Source organism: Drosophila ficusphila, unplaced genomic scaffold (genome assembly GCF_018152265.1).
Source record: "Drosophila ficusphila isolate 14025-0441.05 unplaced genomic scaffold, ASM1815226v1 contig_127, whole genome shotgun sequence".
In the NCBI taxonomy this organism is placed as follows: domain Eukaryota; kingdom Metazoa; phylum Arthropoda; class Insecta; order Diptera; family Drosophilidae; genus Drosophila; species Drosophila ficusphila.
Genome location: NW_025064016.1, coordinates 1,197,638 through 1,216,484, shown reverse-complemented (window position 1 = coordinate 1,216,484; position 18,847 = coordinate 1,197,638). Strand labels below are relative to the sequence as shown.

General features: G+C 42.3%; 5 protein-coding genes across 10 annotated transcripts; 2 read left to right on the top strand and 3 right to left on the bottom strand.

Annotated features, from left to right (window-relative positions):
• The first annotated feature begins 388 nt into the window (after nt 1-388).
• Nucleotides 389-3,256, top strand: LOC108094473 (hyphally regulated cell wall protein 1). The gene is made up of 4 exons (XM_017195057.1): nt 389-579; nt 1,580-1,840; nt 1,949-2,086; nt 2,783-3,256. The coding sequence occupies exons 1-4, from the start codon at nt 495-497 to the stop codon at nt 3,235-3,237; spliced, it is 939 nt and encodes a 312-aa protein (XP_017050546.1). The 5' UTR covers nt 389-494; the 3' UTR covers nt 3,238-3,256.
• Nucleotides 3,257-3,372: 116 nt separating this feature from the next.
• Nucleotides 3,373-6,187, bottom strand: LOC108094471 (fibroin heavy chain). Of its 2 annotated transcripts, XM_017195055.2 has the most exons (5): nt 6,065-6,187; nt 5,591-5,603; nt 5,484-5,510; nt 3,806-5,297; nt 3,373-3,646 (listed from the first exon to the last, which is right to left on the bottom strand). In XM_017195055.2, the coding sequence occupies exons 1-5, from the start codon at nt 6,111-6,113 to the stop codon at nt 3,494-3,496; spliced, it is 1,734 nt and encodes a 577-aa protein (XP_017050544.1). In that variant the 5' UTR covers nt 6,114-6,187; the 3' UTR covers nt 3,373-3,493. The 2 variants fall into 2 exon arrangements, with proteins under 2 accessions (XP_017050544.1, XP_017050545.1); XM_017195056.2 differs by lacking the exon at nt 5,484-5,510.
• Nucleotides 6,188-7,243: 1,056 nt separating this feature from the next.
• Nucleotides 7,244-10,522, bottom strand: LOC108094478 (heterogeneous nuclear ribonucleoprotein A3 homolog 2). Of its 4 annotated transcripts, none has more exons than XM_017195064.1 (6): nt 10,382-10,522; nt 8,933-9,041; nt 8,294-8,576; nt 8,111-8,185; nt 7,802-8,009; nt 7,244-7,552 (listed from the first exon to the last, which is right to left on the bottom strand). In XM_017195064.1, the coding sequence occupies exons 2-6, from the start codon at nt 8,991-8,993 to the stop codon at nt 7,331-7,333; spliced, it is 849 nt and encodes a 282-aa protein (XP_017050553.1). In that variant the 5' UTR covers nt 8,994-9,041; nt 10,382-10,522; the 3' UTR covers nt 7,244-7,330. The 4 variants fall into 4 exon arrangements, with proteins under 4 accessions (XP_017050553.1, XP_017050554.1, XP_017050555.1 ...); XM_017195065.2 differs by lacking the exon at nt 10,382-10,522 and adding an exon at nt 10,203-10,274; XM_017195066.2 differs by lacking the exon at nt 10,382-10,522 and adding an exon at nt 10,022-10,040.
• Nucleotides 10,523-10,912: 390 nt separating this feature from the next.
• LOC108094469 (peroxisomal acyl-coenzyme A oxidase 3) lies at nt 10,913-18,777 on the bottom strand. 2 transcript variants are annotated; one of them, XM_017195052.1, is made up of 6 exons: nt 18,651-18,777; nt 14,050-14,204; nt 12,852-13,775; nt 12,460-12,585; nt 12,058-12,403; nt 10,913-11,778 (listed from the first exon to the last, which is right to left on the bottom strand). In XM_017195052.1, exons 2-6 carry the CDS (start codon nt 14,182-14,184, stop codon nt 11,228-11,230), a joined length of 2,082 nt encoding a protein of 693 aa, XP_017050541.1. In that variant the 5' UTR covers nt 14,185-14,204; nt 18,651-18,777; the 3' UTR covers nt 10,913-11,227. The 2 variants fall into 2 exon arrangements, with proteins under 2 accessions (XP_017050541.1, XP_017050542.1); XM_017195053.2 differs by lacking the exon at nt 18,651-18,777 and having other exon boundaries at nt 14,050-14,278.
• Nucleotides 14,680-16,546, top strand: LOC108094442. Its single transcript, XM_017195015.2, has 3 exons — nt 14,680-15,593; nt 15,725-15,920; nt 15,973-16,546. The coding sequence occupies exons 1-3, from the start codon at nt 14,807-14,809 to the stop codon at nt 16,463-16,465; spliced, it is 1,476 nt and encodes a 491-aa protein (XP_017050504.2). The 5' UTR covers nt 14,680-14,806; the 3' UTR covers nt 16,466-16,546.
• Nucleotides 18,778-18,847: the final 70 nt, after the last annotated feature.

Here is an 18,847-nt window from a genome sequence, read left to right as displayed (position 1 = left end):
AAAATCTACTGACCAACATTCCTTCCGTTAAATGATAAGATCTTTTCTTTCATATTAATACATTTATAATGATTTCATTGCTGCACCTTAAACTATATTTAATTTCCATAAGATTATGAAATACAAATCAATCATATTTTAAAAATCTTTAAAATATATTTAGCACTTTTTCCTAATCAATCAATATTAAAAAAGCATTACAACCAATTAATTACAAATTCGTCACATATTTTTTGCCTGTGCAACAGTAAGTAAAACTTTAGTAGATTTAAAAAACAAAAGCAACTTTTTTCAGCTCTCCAGCTTCGCCAGTTAATTTTAATGAATCTCCGTAGATATTCGAAATCAGCTTGCTTGTTTTGCCTCGCTTAGTTGTTAGTCGGCGGTTTTCAAGTGTGCACACGAGACGCGCTCCATTCTCGAGATCAGTTAACAAAAAATAAAACAAACACCAAAGGAATTACCCATTAGTAGAATCGGTTCTTCACGGCAATATGCTGTCAACAATGAGCTCTTTCACCGCCCACCTATTGTTGCTATTATTTGGGTTCCTGCTGTTAACTCATCACTGTGTCCAAGGTTGTTCTGAGTAATTGGCCGACAATCAATCACGCGGCGGGCGAAAGAAGTTCCTCCATGAGTCAGCTGAAATTTTCGGGAATAAATGTGGTTTCGATTTGGGAAATTCCAGTGGTTGGGGAACTACGGAGTCAAGCAATCTAGTCAGATCGTCAAAATCGTGCGTGCGTGCGAATTTCCAATAATTATTTTTGATTTATTACAAAGAAAAATTCCTAATAGTTCCTACTAAGTGTTCCGAAAACAATTTAATTCAATTCAAAGTCGTGAAATCATAACGACTTATATTTAAATTAAACAAAGAATTGTATTGAAAAGAATATATTAACAATGTTTTACCTTTTCACCACTTGCTTGTCTTAATTTAACTTTCTATTAACCTAAAGTAACTCTCTTGGCAAATACAAAAACCCTTCCATTTCAATTAAAACTTATTGAAAATCCATATTTCGCCCCAACACTAAACCAATCAATGATGGGATTACCGCGGAATTATCTGAACAATCCGCAGTAATTGCGGACACTCGAAGCTTAGCGGAGCAAAGTCCGTGGCTCATTGAAGACTTGCACCCCGAGGTCGACCCTTTCGCCCCCTAATTGGTAGTCACTGCCCCGTCGAAATCCGATTCTGATTGCGACTAATCCCATAATTGTGGCTCCGGCCGTGCATATTCAAGTGCAACCTCAAATCGGTCAAGTCGCCAGCTCAAGTTCCAGATTAGTTCAGTCGGTTGGATGGCTGGGTTCGCTGGCAAGCGGTGAATATCCATAAATAAGTCAGCGCGTTCTAATTGCATCACTTATGTGCCACGGATCCACTCCGCAAGAGCACGCTCCAATTCATCCGATAAAAGTCCGGGCTAGAGTTTGCGATTGGAGGGGGTGGATGGTGGGGGTGTGTGTGGTCCATGGTCCATGGTGTTTGCATAACTTTAATTAAATTTCTGGTAAATCTAATTTCCATGCTAAACCGAAAACAAACAACGATGATGGCAACCAGGTCAGGCGAATAAAGTGTCCTCCAAGTTGGATTTCGATGAGAGCGGCAACAATCAGACGGGTTCTCCCGGTCAACAGGGGCAGGTTAGTGGAGCCGGCAATGGGAATTACGACCCGGGAACGGGACGCAGTTTGAGCGGAGGGGCCAGTAATTCGGGGAATTCAGCTGGAGGTGGAACAACCTCCGGCGGGGGAAATCGCCCCAAGATCCACGGAGTACGGGTCACCGTCGATACAGGCGATGGACAGCAGCAAACGAAAGGTAATTAAATTCCCTCACACCCCAGCTGCTAAATGCAAAATACCCAAAAACTAACGAACGATTCCCCGAAATTAAAAAAAAATACAACAAAATACAAAACAAATAAAGAGTCGAAGGAGAGTGTGGAAATTACGGACTTGGGGAAGCACAAGAAGCGTGTGGGCATCCACACGGACATCACGTTCGAAATCACCTCCGACTCGGATGGAAATGAAACCAGCTCCGCTCAGCAACAAGGTGACAAGGGTGAGTGGTCCTTTGAAGGCTCCTTTCAATTTCACTTTTTCCCCTGCCCCCTGCCAAAGTAAATACGGGGTCAAGGAGTTGCGATTCTCATTGGCAGGGGTGCCACAAAAAATTAGGTTACCTTCTAAAATATTTAGAGAAGCTAATGAATGGTAGCTTTTCGTGTTATAAAATCCATATATTTAATCCAATTAAACTACGTACATACTTTAAAAGTTTCATTGTATTTTGGTATATGTCCTTAAGACTTCTGAGAGCACAGCGTGTTGTGGCATACTTTTAGGAACCTTTTCAGGACCATAAATCTCTAGAGATTTATTTTTATTAATTCTAGCAAGTATATTATTTTCTTTGGGGGATGTAAATCGTAATAATTGTATAATCTTTTTTGAGAAACTTAGAATATTATACCCCTGAAAAATGCACTAATTCTAAATCCATAACTTTTCTAATTTTAATCAGATTTTGAAGTGGCATACATCTAAAAGCTTTGTATTTTAATTCTCTAACTAACTGTACCATTAATTTATTTTTTATTTTTTTTGGCCGGTTCTTTTTTTTAATTCCTGTCCAAATTTAGCATAAAATGGAATTGTTGAATATTCACCAAAATAATTATTTAGTTGTTTTGTATGATCTCTATATATATTATCTATTATATTTTATTTTATTTTGGTTTCTCAAATTGCCCAACAGAGGACGCCAGTGTGCCCATTTACAAGGGACGCGGCGGCAGCGATTCGAGGCACAAGTCTCGCAAACCCTACGACCCCAAATCCCAATGGAACCCCAATTTCTCGGCCGAGCAGCATGGCTACCAGGGAAGCAACCAAGGTGGCTACCAGGGTTCCAATCGCGGTGAATACTATCCGCAGTATTATCCCCAAAACGTTTACACCGGCGGGAATTCCGATGCGGGCAGCATCTACAGAAACGGGGAAACCTGGACGCACTACGTCCCAGTTTGGACCACGGAGCGGGTGCCCCAGGAGCAGGGACAGCTCTACCGGCGACACAGTTGGAAACCCTGTTACTGCATGTCATCCGCGGATTTCAGGCGTCGACGGGACAGCAAAGCCAAGAGAGATCCTGGTGTAATCAACAGTGGTGTCCTCCAGGTTGATGGAAAACTGGAGAGACCCTTCTCCTGAGAAAAATCTGTCGCTTAACCTAACAATCGCCTCCTCTTTTTCTAATAATTCATTTAATAAAGTTATTGCTGTAGACTTTTCAATTGAACTTCATATTTAAATCTGTAAACAATCCCCCTTGAAAAATTAAATTAATTAAACATTTAAACAATTCATTTACTTTCACATTATTTTACACAAACATTTGGAGATGATTAGCGCACTCCATAAGAACACGAAAGGTTTCTAGTTTTGACTGCAGATCACTGTCACTCGTTTACGAGTGAACACTGTAGGTGCCGATCTTGCCGTTGTCATCGACGGAGGCGGTGGCCGCATGGTAACCAGTCTTCTTGCCATTGATGTCATAGTTCTCGCTCTCGCCGGTGGCCAGATCCTTGTAGCTCTTCACATTGCCATTGGAATCGAACTATAATAAAAGAACAAGTGGTCAGGGTTTTGAAATGGAAATAAGTCGGTATGCAGAATACATATCTACTAAATCTTTTAAAATCTCAACAATTTATTTATATTAAATTTAATGTTTGAATTAAAATATAAAAATCTTAATTAATTGGGAAACACTCACCTCCGACTGGGAAGACCACTTGGACTGCTTCTCCCACTGCTTGGTCTGGTATCCACTTCCGGAGTTACCGGCTCCGAACTGCTGTCCGCCGGCCAGACCCGCATTGAGTCCGAGTCCCAAGGACTGCTGACCGCCCAACAGAGATCCCTGGCTGCCACCCAGCAAGGATCCACTGAGCAGAGAGGCACTGTTTCCGGCATTCAGAGAGCTGGCGGAGTTCAGGGAGTTGGCGGAGTTAAAGCCAAAGCCGGATTGGAAGGCGGACTGAGAACCGAACTGGGCACCAGATTGAGCACCGAACTGGGAGCCGGACTGCAAGCCAGATTGAGATCCAAACTGGGATCCAGACTGCAAGGCGGAGTTGTAGCCACTGCCAAGTTGGACCTGGTTGGCCGTGGATGAACCGGAGGAGGCCTGCTGGCGGGCATTCAGCTGAGCCTGCGAGAGGATCTGGCTGAGGTGGCTGTTCTGGCCACCCTGGAAGTTCAGTCCCGAGCTAAGGCCGGAGCTCAGAGCGGCATTCTGGCCAAAGGAGGAGGCGGAGTTCAGAGCGGCGTTCTGGCCAAAGGAGGAGCCAAAGTTCGTGTTGAAGGCGGAGCTGCTGCCGAAGTTGGAGGCGGCGTTGCTGCCAAAGTTGGAGGCGGAGTTCGACCCGTAGACCAAACGGGCTGTGGGCTGGGAGGCGGTGGTGGTCACCTTACGCTGGTAGAAGTGCGCGGTCTGAACGGGAGCCTGGACGACACGCACCTGGCTGGGCTGCTCCACGATGCGCTCCTCGTGGTGGACATAACGCTGGGATCCGCCGGGAACGGTGTAGGTCACCTGCTGGGGGGCAGCCTCCGAGGTCACGATCTTCTCGTGCCTGTAGTAACCAGAGGAGGCGGGAGCCGTCTGAACGGTCTGCTGTACTCCGCTGAGCAACTGGGCACTGGAGTCCACGGCGTTGACGCCACCGAACTCGACCTTGCTTCCGGCATTGGCGTTGTCGGCGAACTGGACATTGCTGCCCACGTGGTGGCCAGCGGTGGTTCCAAAGTTCGAGGCGGAACTGGTCTGGAAATTGGTCGAGAATTGGGAGCCAAAAGAGGCGGCGTTCTGGGAGCCAAAGGAAGCAGCATTCTGGGCACCAAAAGATCCAGCACTCTGAGAACCAAAACCAGAGCCAAACGCGGCACCACTGTTCACATCGAGGGAACCCACGGATCCAGCGCCAAGTCCCACCTCAGCACCACCGCCCAGAGTCTCAACGGCACCACCGGAACCACCGGCGACGACACCTTCGGCGGATTCAGTGACACCCACCGAGTCGTAGGAGCTCTCCAGTTTTCCCAAGCTGCCGGAGGAGCCATCAGCCTGGCCAGCGACTCCGCCAGAGTAGCTTCCCTGGTAACCACCTCCGTAACCGCCTCCGTAACCACCGACTGAGGCGCTGCCTTCAAGGCCAGCGTTCTTGCGAGCCTCTAAAATGGCCTGCTGTTGGGCAGCGTAGTGGCTAAAGTTTGAAATTTATAAATTTATTAAAACATATTTAACAAAAAAAAGAGCTTCGAATATCTGGTTAACCATTAAAATAAAACCGAATTACAATTTTGAAGTGTCATGCCAGCCAATGGAAAAATTTCAATTTTTTTGGTATCAAAAAAAGAAAGATCTTCAACATTTGCCACACGGCACTTACCGAGAGTGGAATTCATCCCGTTTGGTTCTACCCAAATATCAAAATTATGGAATACAACATAGATTATAAATGTAGATCAAGTGATAGGGCTTGTAATCCAAACTTACCTGCTTTCTAGATCTGAAATTAAAAAATTGAGAAATTTATTAGTTAACGAATGAAAAGTATATCATCAAATAATTTATATATTTCTAAAATCTTTAACTTTTTTCTGTTACGCTTTTACAACACCAAAAAAAATCCGTCTTAAAAGGGTTAATACACCTTTCAATTTGGTTTTATATGTGGTTCAAATAACCTATTTTTTTCGTTCGTTGTTTTTTAATCTGATCGTGTAATCAATATTCCCTTTAAAAATATTTACTAACTCTTATCGCCACACGCGCTTCATTCCCGGGAAATTGCACAATTTTCCCAAGATGTTGTGTAAATATTTCATTGAGGGAAAAACATTGTACGACATTCAGATCTGATGAGCTGTCTTTCTGTGTTTAAATCAGATTAACAGGACCTGGAGCTCACTGTACTATACGTTTTTTTGTTTTTAGAAGTACATATTAATTTTTGAAAAACTTCACTACCTGCACAGACCACACCCAAGCAAAGGGCGAAAATCAGCAACTTGTTCATTTTTGGTAATTCGTTGGATTTTCGTCCGGGAAAACGTTCGAGACTCGCGATTGAAATTGTACTAATGCAATCGGACGTGGGGAGCCGCGCTTTAAAGCCTCAGACATCGGGGAAGATAAGGTCCGCATATAACTCAATCTTGAACCGATTGATTCTTGACCTAGAGAGGATGCTGACTGATAGTGTCACATACATTTCGAATTGGAGCTCGCAATTGGTGCAGAAAGCCGAGTGATGAAAGTTAATTGCGACATCATCGCCCTATATAGAATATATTTTTTTCAATTCAGTTTTAACGATCGCCGGAACCTTGCTCAAGACATTCATACCTATTGTTCAGTTGCCATGTTTGACTGGGAGCATTATCACTTTGGCGATTATTTATATACATACGAACTTGATTATAGGTAGAAGACGATTGTAATGAGCTCACTTTGAACTTAGAATAATGGTGAGCAAGGTGAAGGAATACATAAAAGACCTTGAGCTCTAATTTGTATTCAGGAAGTGAGAATTTCCCTTTCCGATTTAGCGAATAGTTTTAAAAACAGTCTCGTCGTAAATTTTGTAAACAAATTTGCGTCTTGGCAATTTATTAGAGGTTTGAAGAGATAGTGATCTGATGAATCTGATTGGGGCAACCGTGATCATTGACGTAAAATTACATACCAAAATAGATTACTAAGCTATCGGATAATACCTGATTTGGTACAAGTTTGTAATGTTTTAATTTCAACGACTTGACAAATTTCCAGATCTTCACTTTCGTTCAAGTCAATCACGAATTAAGAATTTCAATTTGAAAGTTAGCCATTTTATATTCAAATCCAATGTGATGAGGTATCACATTTCCTGTCACCTTTGATAAGGTCTTTCATTAAAAAAAAACCAAAACATTCAAACAAAAATAAAAATAATCTATTCAAATGTCTTGCAAATTAATGTATTCAATTACGTATACTTGATTTATTTATATACCAAATGAAATACAAAAATTTTAAGGCTATACCAGCAGACAAAATCAAGGTCAATATACAAGTTTATTAATTTGCATATTTTTCTAAGATAGTGAAACTTTCTAGTGAAGAAAGCTTTGGATTAGAAACGCCACCGATAAGAAAGTCCATGAATACACACTAAATACACGTATATTTATATATATATTTTTAAACACATTATACGGAAAAAGTTGGGCAAAGGGAATTCCATTGATCTGTTTAAGAGTGCACCGAATACGAGGTGACCTTTCCGTTATCGTTGACGGTGGTCTGGGCGCCACGTCGACTGGTTCCGTCTCCGTTGCTGTGGCTGTAGGAGGACACTGAGACACCCTTGTAGCCACCACCACCTCCACTGCCTCCTCCGGAGCTGCTGGAGCTGGAGAAGGAGGAGCCACCGCCGCTTCCGCCTCCAAAACGATTCACAATGTTGGGGGAGGCCTGCGGAAAATGAATTTTAATTACTTAAATGTTTATATTTATTTAAATTTTAATATACCAAATATTCTATTCAACTTTTTCATTACGAAATAAATAACAACATAACTTTCTCATCTAGACTTTTCACCAGGGATACAAAAAATTGAGATGATATGCTAAACTTTTAGCTTTACTTGAATATTACTTATTTTTACAATTTGTTGTACTACAACTGCATTAATTTGTGTTTTATAAAAACGAATTCCTTACCGGATTGGCTGGGTTAATAAAGGCCGTCTGACGATATCCGTTGGGTCCAATGGATCCCGAGGCGGCGGCATAGCTGGGGGCATACCGATGAGAGTTATAGGAGCCACTGCTCGATCCCGATCCAGATCCAGAACCACCTCTATACCGATTTTGGCGAATAAGATTATCGTGGTAAGCCTGCTGGGCGGCAATCTGCTGCTGAATGCGACTGTGGAAAATATTGAATTAGATTAGTAAATAAATAGATAAATATATTATTTTAATTAATTAAAGAATTAGTTAGAAACTAGTATAGCTTGTGGTAATTACATATCATTGTCGTTGACTAGAGAAGCATCCGCAGATGCAAAAGCATTGCCAGAGGTGGCCAATCCCGTTACAGCTCTACAAGAATATATAGAATAGATAGATTCAAGCGTTAGGTTAACCCTTAGCCCGTCGTAAGAGTAGAAAGCACCCCCAACCATTGCAAACCAATTGATCAATTCTCACTGTTGGTTGGCGTAATTCTGGGCCAAAATGTGGTTCGTCAGCTGCTGATGGAAGAGATAGGGATCGATGATGCCGAAGTTTGGAGAGTAGCCATCGTAGTCATCGTAGTCGTAGTATCCGCCACCACCTCCTCCACCAGTTCCCACAAAGCTGCTGTGTCCCACGCCTCCTCCTCCGCTGTTGTAGGTTCCCGTGTAGCCACCTGCTCCTCCGCCACTGCTCGCGTATCCTCCCGCATATCCTCCGGCGTAGGCTCTCCTCTTGCGAGGAGGTGCTCGGTTAGCTGGAATTAAATGATAATTATTAATATTTAATTACTACAAATTTGCAACCCAATTTTGATTTACATGGTTGGGTCGATTTATTCTCATATATTTTTACAAACATTTAAAAACTGATTTTAGAAAAATACATATCTGTACATAAATTATAGTTGCTATTTTTAAGAATTCACTAAAATTATCCAAAATATGAATTTACAGAAAGGCAATGTAAATAATTTACATAACATTTTGAAGTCTAAGATATACTTTTATTATTTGAAGAATCATTTATATATATCGGAATGATTTCACCTAAACAAATATAAATGAAGCTTTTTTAATTCAGAATAGTTGTATATATATGAGCTTTACTTACCCCCCGATGATTCCCCATTGAGAGCACTCATCACCACACAAATAAGCAGTAACTTCCACATCTTAATTACCTGGCATCTGCGTATGCGAAATTCGTTTTAAGTTAAGAGCTGCGGGTGTAAAAAACAAAACAAAGATATTAATTTGAAACTGGTTGCAAAATTGGAGTAAATAGAACTTGTTTAGTCCGAGCGATACTTTGTACCCTATTAACTTGGAGTGTTTATGGATGAAGCGGAAATAGATACACTCGAGTGTATACATGGAAAGATGACTTGTTCTTATATAATATTAGATCCCAAGTTTGCCCAGAAGCATCTGCTAATGACTGAGAGCCGCTGGCTCATTGTTTCCCGATACTTTCGCACCCATTGTCATTAGTAATCGCTCCGAGGTTTATGGATTCTAAACCTATAAATCCGCTTGCATAAGCCGGTCATGCATTACTCGTAATCGATGCCTTGCAGCGGGTCAATGGCTTCACTGCATCCCCTGGTTAACCAAATGCAATGTCTATAAGCCATTTTCCGCAATTACCAGCATTTCATATAGGTTTCGCATTGCCCCGCCCACAACTAATTGCCCTTACACGATTTTTCAATAATGAATTGGCGAAAAGAAATCACGGGTTAAGCCGGTTAGCGGGAGGAAGAGGCCCGGCCAACCGAATCGAAAACAGAAAACGGAAAACCCCAAAATGTAAATTAATGGATCCCAATATGACTCGCTATATTCTTTATTATTCGACTGCCAAAGAAAGAAAGAGAAGAGCGAACCGGTTCTCACTAATTTGTTCAAAGTTTAGAAATTGATATTGAATGTTTGGTTTCGTTATTTTATTTTGTTTTTCCCCTCTGCCGTTTTTTTTGCCGTTTTGTATATTTTTGGTGCGCCATTTATATTCCGATTTGTTGCCGCTTTTGTTTGTTATTTTTTTACAGAAATTTATCAAGTAGCCATTAAGAGCGGGGATTTTTTGTGTTCAACAATTGAGCTGTTCTAATTGAATTTTAGCTGAGCAACCGGTCTGAAGATGATTTACAATTTTCTTTTCTTATTTTTTGTACATGAAATATTTATAATTAACAACTTTTGGCACGACTCCGTTGAAACAAAGGAACTTGACTGAGGAACTCGACTGAGGAGCACTCCCGATGAACAAAACACGTTATTGTTTTGATTCGCCCCTGACTTTGATGATCACCGAGCTGTTTTCAATGCGAGATCCCTCATACAACATCATTAAAATCGCGCTGATAAGCGAGAATTACATTGAACACCCGCAGCACATACACTTTTCAATGCGGAATCAAAACTGCGCCACAAATTGGCAAAACTATCAAATATTGTTCAGATGATTGGGTCTGAGTACTCTTTCCATATAGATAGAGAGTCCAAAGAGATCTCAGTTCGAAGGCAGAGATACAGCAACACGGCGAGCGCGACTCACTTGATTTGTTTATGATTCGGTTCTTGACAGGTTTTCGTTTTTCGACCGCGGACTCGAATTCTCGGTTCTCGCTTCTCGATTCTCGATTCTCTCGCACGCTGCGATCTTCTTCACTGGGCGAATACTGGACTACGTCTGAGTCGGATCAGGTGGGTCCAGGTCCTCTTATAAACGATCGAACACCTGTGGATTGGCCGGCAGCGATGACGCCTGCTGCGATGACACCGAATAGAGAGTCGAAACGCTTACCGAATCGCACGCCTCGGGGATTTAATATCAAAGGGAGAATCGCTAACTGAATAATTATAATAAAAAGAAACGTTCAGATACACTGGTTTGCGGGGAAGAATTTTCCAATATTGTATCTGTTAAAATGTGGGTGTCATAGAAAACAAACTTCTAAGCAAAACAAAGAGTTAACGGTGTAAAAATTATATAGAAGAAAAACCAGATTATTAGGCATTTATACCAACCGTTCATCATTCTGCAATCAATTATTATTATTATCAGTAAATCCCATTCAAATAACTATTTTTTATGTTTTACTGATTTTTATAGGTTTTTATTTAACTCGTTTAACTTTAAACTAGTAACAGATTTGATCTTAAAATACGCGAATGTACGTTACAGTGGGTAAATGATAAAAAAAACGCTTTCATAGGATCGATGCGAATGTAGTTTGCCATAATACCTGATTGCCAATGAGGCAACAACAATTACAAATAAACTTGGGTTACTTTGCGCCAGCCAAACGCTCGAATTTCCAAGTCACAGGCACTTGTCTTTCTCAAATCCTCGCTTCGCCTCAAAGTTTTAAAGTTTCTCCTCAGTTTCGGTGGGGAATCCTCAAAGTTTCGACTGAGCCTGCGGCAGGATGACGTCACGCCACCACGAAGGTCGCTGGAAGGCTCCCTCGTTGGTCATAAATTCGTTTTGCAAATTCTCATAGAGCAGACCATCTGCGCGGGCAATCACCGAATTCAGTGCGAAATCGGGTGGCGAAATGGCATCTGCGATGCTCACAGCCACATCCTTTAGTTTCAAGCAACTGTCCAGCAAAAGTTGGCGAACAGCTGCCGAGAAATCCCGGCCAGATGCAAAGCCACCCACATAGAAGGTGGTCATGTGCTTCTCCAGCAGCCACATGGCATAAACATCGAAGAGCAGCCGCAGAACGGAGGCATACGGAGCCTCCACCTTCAGTTTGCTAACATGCTCCACATATCGAGTCAAAGCATAATACTCCGCATAGGCCAAGGATAATTCCCGGGCTCCGGCCACCTGCGAATTGTTCCTCGCCTCAAAGCGACTGCATCCCGCCGCCAACTGGCCATCAATGTGATCCGTAGTTTTGGCCATCAAATGGCAGAGCAGCCACTCGTAGCACCGAAGGGAAACTGCAATAAAAAATATAAGTGATCAGTCAAATAAATTCTAGAAAATGTTTAGCCATAATATTAATAATAATCTATCTAATAATCATTAAAACAAAATATTATATCAATATTTCATTTAAATTGAGCATTTTTAAAATTTTTTTGGAATAGTCTCAAACAAAAATGTAATATTTTCATTTCAGCAAAACGTTTACGCTTTCTAAATCTTGTCCATAACCTCTTTGCTTTTTCTACAATTGAATGTTCTTTTTAATGAGTTTGAAAACCTTATTCACTCACATTGCCAACTGGAAAGAGGAGTCTTCTGCACCAAGGATGCGTAATTGAGGGCCAACAGCTCCTGTCGTTGTTCGAGGAACTTTACACTGCCAATTGGCGTTTCCAGTTCCTTGGCGCTCCACTGACGCAACAGCCAATTGGATGCCTGTTGCCCGAGGACATTGTTATCCCCCTCGTAGGTGCACAAAGGATCGTGGTCGGTGCGCATCTGGCCAAGTTTGGCCGCTGCCAAGTAGCCATGCCCTCCGCAGGCCTCTCGAGCTTCCTGAATGGCGTCCCGAGCTGCCCAAGTGATTAAGGGCTTCGATGAGGAGATTAAGGCATGAATCTCAGCAGCATTTTGAGTCTGAAAAAATGTTTGAAATTAGATTTCGAACAATGAGAGGTTATAGGTTAACTCACCAATATATCAAAACCATTGGAATCCGCTTGGGAACGGGCTATAATCTCCATGTAAGTGATGGTCAGCTCTTCGGTGGCAATTTTCTGAACGCAGGCAGCAGCCAAATAGGGGAATATGCGATATTGCTGACAAGGAAATAAATAGATATTATTAACTAGTATTCAATAGATAAATAAGATTTTTTGGAAGGTAATTAAAAATAGACAAGCCTAAGCTTTAACAACAATTAAAACAGAATTTATTATTTTTATAATTCCAAATGTATATTCCAAAACATTAATATTTGATTTATCATTGATTCATTTTGAGTCAAGTAAAGTTCTAAGGCTTCAGTTACATGTTTCTATTGATTCTTCTAAATTAATGCTTTAATTTTTTGGTCTCAACTTACATGCAATTGGTACTCCAGAATGGCCATCTCCTCACCCTGTCGCTCTGGGCCAAATTGCTTGCGAACAGCCGCATATCGAACTGCGATTACGGCGGCACTGCACAGGGTGTTAGCCGATTCCTGCATAATGCCAATTCGTCCGGCGGAAAAGCTTTCGAGTGCCGCTCCCAGGACTTTTCCCGGTTCGGTGAAGACACTTTCGTAAACTCCTTCGGGCGTGACGTCACTCGTCCGATTGAGGAGATTGTCGCGCGGAATGCGATAGTTGGTGAAGACCACGAATCCATTGTCGATGCCATTCAGGCCACACTTCTCGCCAATATCCCCCACCAGAACTCCAGGGTACGAGAGTAGGGTCTTTGGATCGCGAATGGGAATCAGGAAGCCATGCAGTCCGTGATTTTGACCATCAGCCGTGTAGAGATTGGCAAAAGTCATGGCCACCGTGGCGGTTTTCCCCAGATTTCCCACCCAACACTTGGCCGCCTCGAAGTCCGGCGTGTTGATCACAAACTCCTGGGTGCTGGGATCATAGGTGGCCGTTGTCCGGATGCTCTTCGTATTGCTGCCATGCGATAGTTCCGTGATGGCCAAACAAGTGATCACTTCCCGATTCCAAGCTGCCTCGATATATTTCGTGTGCTTTTCGGTTCCCATTGCTCGGATGGCATTGTTAAACAATCCCACTCCCAAAGCAATCTTCACGGATAAACTGGGAGAATAGCAGGCCAGAGCCTCGTTGATGTACATCAAGTACTTGGTCTTGGCCGAGAAGCTCAGTCGCTCGATCTCCTTGGGCACCAAATCCAGGTGCTTCATGCGATTCACTTGCATTGCGCACAGGCGCTTCTGCTCATCCATGGGCAGCGTTCGAGAGGGGTGGGCGAAAAGGGGGTCGTTCTCCAAGCGGCGCCATACTTTGTACTGCAAAAAAAAGGGGGGATCATTATTTAAGTTATGATATACAACGTTAGAAACGAGTAAAGAACTATAAATTGAATTCGCTGCAGTTCATTTTCTACTAAGCGCTTTTTAAGTGCTAGAAATTGCTTTGAAAAAGCACTAAGTCATTATTGGATAATGACATCTATTGACTCCATTGACTTGCGAAACTAAAACGCTAATTTAACTGTATGATAAGTAAGGCAGGAAAGCCCTTCAATATAATCTTTAACAAAAGATAACAATATCCACTTACCTTAATGCGCAATCCCTGTTCCTTTTCGAATATCAGACGCAGTCGCTTCCAGTCGAAGTTTGCCCTTTTCCTATATACGGCTAATGGTCCTCCGTTGGGAAGATCGGGAATAAAGCTCGTGTCCTCGCTGGTCATTGTGTGATTTGATTTGATTTCTAAGAATGAAAGGAAGTGAAATTTTCCGCGGATCAGTGGAGCTGTTGACGATCGAGAGTCTACAGAGCGATTGCGGTCTAAGCCCAATGCTTAAATGGCCCATACCGCCTAGACAACACCGCCCACAAGTGGAGCACTCGAACTGTTTTATCAACAAGCGTGCAGTCAACTGAAGCCGTAGAAAGGAAATATCTCAAGAGCTGCTGGTTTTGCAGCCATTAACTAATGCTAACTGGTTTGGGAGTCACTGTGCATGCGAGAGGTATTTACAGTCACCCTGAAACCTTTCATGAGCAGAACTTTCAAGCGGAGCTCTACACCACTGAGAACAGTGAGTTAGTGAATTTTAAGACCCAAAATGAGAACAGATTAAAATAGGCAATAAAACGTAGACTTAACAAACTTTTCTGAAACAAACAAATGTTTTATCGTTATACCATAGCTTAAAAGTAATCACTTTGCCCTAGTACACTTTGAGTAAATTGTCTTCATGCTTAAAAACGTAGTACAGTACAAAACTAGAGTACAAAACCCTTACAAAACAAACTGAAACTATATATAATATATTTTTGGAAACCCTTTCAACTCCATTCAGAGGATCATGACCTCGCAATGGCAAAACGAGATGATGAAGATTGCACGCCAGGTGAAGCGGAATCTCCCGCACCGAAACTTCCGGGAGATAAACTTCGATCGCGCGACCATCAGGGAGGGAATTACTCGTCTCACGTACGACGTGGCGCGCAGGATGAAGGGTCCTGTTTACGAGGCCCTGGAAGACGAATTGCGCCGGTCAGGTTGCACCATGTTGCCGGAGTTCCTGCATTGCCTGGCCACCAAGGAGCAGGCACTTTTCGAGAGCCTAAATATCCGCGAGAGAATCTCCGATGACTCGGAATTGCTCTACGGAATGGTGGACCGACTGAGGGATGCTGAATTGGCCGTTTGCCAAAACAAACACCGCGGTCTTAAGACCTGTTTTGGGCTCTTTTTCGAAACCATGCAGCTTTTGGAGCCCTATCGCCAGAAGTACGGATACGCACTGGTGGCCCTAAATGAGCACATTATTTCGCTCTGTCGAAACATCGAGGGTCAAGAACGAGAGGCTGCCGAGTCCATCTCACGAATATATTACTCGTACGCTTTGTATCTGGTGAACACGGGTCAGCGGGCCTCGGCCATCGATTACTTTCAGATCGCCATGGATCTGGTGAGAGGTCATGTGTGGACCGCCGAGGTGGGAATGCCCGCCGGCAGCCTAACGCTCCACGAACTGGTGGCCCAGAATCTCGCCAGGCAGCTGCTCATCCAGGGAAAGGTTATCGTTCGCCAGCATCCCGAGGAGGCGATCGCCATGGCCAGAAGGGCCACCGTTCTAATAGCAGAAAGTAAGTAAGAAACAATGAAGTAACCCAACTTAAAGGCTTTATAGGCAACACAATCTTTAAAGAAACTCATTTTTATATTCCTAGTATTTAAACAGCTTTTTACTTTTGTTAACAATTAACTAAACTCTTAGTTGGGAGATCAAAGAACATGGAAATATTTTGTGACACCTTCTTGGAGCGTGCTTTCTTTCTGATGGAGATGGGGAACTACAATTCGGCCCAGCAGTGTCTAGACCAAATTCGCACTCAGATTCTGGCCTGCACGGAGTATCGTTTTGTTAAGCTGAACATAAAGTACTACCTATTCCAGGGGCAATGCTCAGAGATGTAAGTACATAGATTATCTCTCAAGCAACACTTAACTCAATTTTACTTTTAGCTTTGAGCATGTGGACAAGGCCATATCTTGCTATAAGCGAGCTTTACGCTTGTCCCGACTTTACACCCATAGAGATTTGGAGGCAGAGATCCTTCTCCATTTGGGAAAGATCTTTGCCAAGGACACTCAGATGACGAGCATTGCAAAGAAATGCTACGAGCACGCCAAGCGCATTTACGTGGACTTCAACGATCAGCACAGCCGCAAGATGGCCAACTATTTGCAGGCCAAGTTGATGGCTGATGAGATCACACCACTGTACATGGCCATGTTAAAGGCATCCACAACTCGGTACTGCGCCTTCTTCAACCTTCGCCAGTGGAAGAACCGCTGTCGTCCCTTCTGGAAACGATTGGGAGACGAGATCATCAAACAGGAGACTGATAGTATCTACTGTCTGCTGGACGAGGAGAAGGAGGATCCTGGCCACGATGTGGCACTCTACGACGATGTCGATCTCAAGACATTCAAGCTGGAGGAAGGCGACATCTAGGATATCCCTGCTCTCCTCTATGTTGATAAAATTGTATTGTTTATTTGCTCATATTGTTAAATTAAATGTTTTCGGCAAGCATCTTGTGTTTGTTGTATTGATGTATTTTTTTTCCGATGATGCAATCAGCATTCCTTAAGCTTCACGTTGAAGTTGTGCCATAAATTCCTTAACTGGCATACAACAATTTATTGCTCCACGATACTTAAGGAATTTGCAAGCCTATCTTTGATGTCTGAAGTGGCCACCGGTTTTTATGGGCTCTTGGTTGAAAGAGCAAAGCACACGGAAATTTTATTGTGACACATTTTTGGAGCGTGCTTTCTTTCTGATGGATATGCAGCCAATCTTCGAAATATAATTAGAACTACGTGGGGTAATCTTGAAATGCCCACCTGATTATATGCGCCTTAAAGTTGGCAGATAAAAGAACAGGCACATTTTTGGTGACACTTTCCTAGAGCGTGCTTTCTTTCTGATGAAAAACACAAAAACTATGAGGTAATATTACTGCCTGTAACTAGATCGTTTGATATTAGAGAAGTAAATAAAATAAATAAGAAAAATAAATTCTTTAGCACAATATACAGAAACAAATAATATAATACAAAATATAACACAACTTGCTATCAATAGAAAAAATGTTTTCCTTATCTATTCATATTCCAAATTATGGTAAATAGTAAAGCAGCACTCGAACAACAAAAAAACAAATGTTGTGCTGAAACCCATAGTGAAAATACTCGTGTTTCGTTTTCATGGCCAGATAAAAGCAACAGAAAACGGCCGATTCCGGTGTCAACCAACGGCTAATTAGAACAATTAGCAATAATTATACCATCACCCCGCGGTCCCGTGATAAGTTATTGTTGTCTAGGTTCGGGAACGACCATAAACCGGTTTATATGGGTTCCTGAGCATTTTTACTGCTCCACTTAATTAGCACAACTCAATTCACAATCTCAGATATGTACTCGTACTTAAAGTTCCCCCACACTCTGCAATTCAGCGCAATCACGAGGAAATCACTCTCCGCACCAAATTGTTTGCTTACACTCAACTTGCGAAAAAAATTAGAAATTTGAAACGGAAATAAAAAACTCATGAAGATTAAAAGGGGCGTGTTCATGAGTCAGTGAATTCGGAGATGTAAATATTAGCTTTATACAGCTTGAGTCCAAACAAACTCATAAAATAATGAAGAAAAAACCCCAAATCTGATAAGTGGAATGGCAGTTTGAGCAGCACTGAACAGCTGGCCGGCAAAGTGGTAGCAAAACTTTTGGCTTACGTGATAAGCCCGCTCGAAATTTGTGGCCAGGTGGGGTTGTAATGGGCAAAAACCCATTAGTCCAATCGCTGTTGCGTGCCGGTGGAAATTGTCACAATTTGTTGGCCAGCCACCCACCGGGTGCTATTCCAATTGTGGGTACAACCTTGAACATGAAAATAGCCGGGAGTTTATTTTTATTCTCGCCCCTTTTAATCAATCAATTGGAGCTGGCGACCCGAGCAACATTTTTAAATGAATTACAATGCAATTTGCTGCGGCTAATTTCACTTTTATTTACACACACACACACACACACAAACACACCCCAGACAAATTAGCGCACAATCAACACTCTGGGCGAAGAGGGCCTCCAATTGTGGCCACATCAAGCCCAATTTACTCTGATATCATGGGTACAGTAAAAGGTTTTATTGGTGGAAATGCCCATTAGGGTTCAATACTATTTTATTAACTCAGAACAATATTGTCGAACAGAAGCACACAATATTTAGAAAGGTACAATTTAAGGAAACTAATATATTGATTTTAAGTACTTGCTGTATGCACATAAAAAGGGGAATAACACTCATAATTTCGAGTTTTTTATCTTTGGTGGTAATGATTAAATGATTGGATACATGAGTAATCCATGTATTTTTGGTTGATATCGCAATTTGAGCTTTCACTGTACCACTTGCACACCCTGTTTGCGATTTGTTTGGCTAAGGACTCGGTTTCAGGGTTCAGGGCTGGCTCATATTACATCACCGCGAAGACAACAAGTAGTAGGTAGAAACAATGTTTTGGGCCCACAAGGCGGGAGAGAGAGCGGCCGAAAGAATCGGAGTCACTAACTGAAACTCTGGGCCACGTGAGAGATGCTCTGCTTGCATCTGTGTGCGAAACACCAACCTGTAGCGCTTCTTTTACTTTTCTTCACTTTGCTACCGATGGATTTCCGCTACGGTTAGAACCGAAAATCGAAAACTCTTAGCCGGCTGAGTTCATAGAAAATGGCAATTAAACAAAAAGTATATGTACACACCCACGCACGCGGAATTCAAAAAAGAGCAGCGAAAACAACAACAACAGCGACCGGCACACGACCG

Coding starts and splice junctions, on each gene's coding strand:
- LOC108094473 (XM_017195057.1), top strand. CDS start 495: ATGCTGTCAACAATGAGCTCTTTCACCGCCCACCTATTGTTGCTATTA. Junction 580..1,579: donor AACTCATCACTGTGTCCAAG/GTTGTTCTGAGT, acceptor GATGGCAACCAG/GTCAGGCGAATAAAGTGTCC. Junction 2,087..2,782: donor TCAGCAACAAGGTGACAAGG/GTGAGTGGTCCT, acceptor ATTGCCCAACAG/AGGACGCCAGTGTGCCCATT.
- LOC108094471 (XM_017195055.2), bottom strand. CDS start 6,113: ATGAACAAGTTGCTGATTTTCGCCCTTTGCTTGGGTGTGGTCTGTGCA. Junction 5,298..5,483: donor CGGGATGAATTCCACTCTCG/GTAAGTGCCGTG, acceptor TTCAAACTTTAG/CCACTACGCTGCCCAACAGC. Junction 3,647..3,805: donor AGTGGTCTTCCCAGTCGGAG/GTGAGTGTTTCC, acceptor CTTTTATTATAG/TTCGATTCCAATGGCAATGT.
- LOC108094478 (XM_017195064.1), bottom strand. CDS start 8,993: ATGTGGAAGTTACTGCTTATTTGTGTGGTGATGAGTGCTCTCAATGGG. Junction 8,577..8,932: donor CAATGGGGAATCATCGGGGG/GTAAGTAAAGCT, acceptor ATTTAATTCCAG/CTAACCGAGCACCTCCTCGC. Junction 8,010..8,110: donor CTAGTCAACGACAATGATAT/GTAATTACCACA, acceptor TATTTTCCACAG/TCGCATTCAGCAGCAGATTG.
- LOC108094469 (XM_017195052.1), bottom strand. CDS start 14,184: ATGACCAGCGAGGACACGAGCTTTATTCCCGATCTTCCCAACGGAGGA. Junction 12,586..12,851: donor TTCTGGAGTACCAATTGCAT/GTAAGTTGAGAC, acceptor TTTCCTTGTCAG/CAATATCGCATATTCCCCTA. Junction 11,779..12,057: donor TCCTCTTTCCAGTTGGCAAT/GTGAGTGAATAA, acceptor TTTTTATTGCAG/TTTCCCTTCGGTGCTACGAG.
- LOC108094442 (XM_017195015.2), top strand. CDS start 14,807: ATGACCTCGCAATGGCAAAACGAGATGATGAAGATTGCACGCCAGGTG. Junction 15,594..15,724: donor CACCGTTCTAATAGCAGAAA/GTAAGTAAGAAA, acceptor CTAAACTCTTAG/TTGGGAGATCAAAGAACATG. Junction 15,921..15,972: donor CAGGGGCAATGCTCAGAGAT/GTAAGTACATAG, acceptor TTTTACTTTTAG/CTTTGAGCATGTGGACAAGG.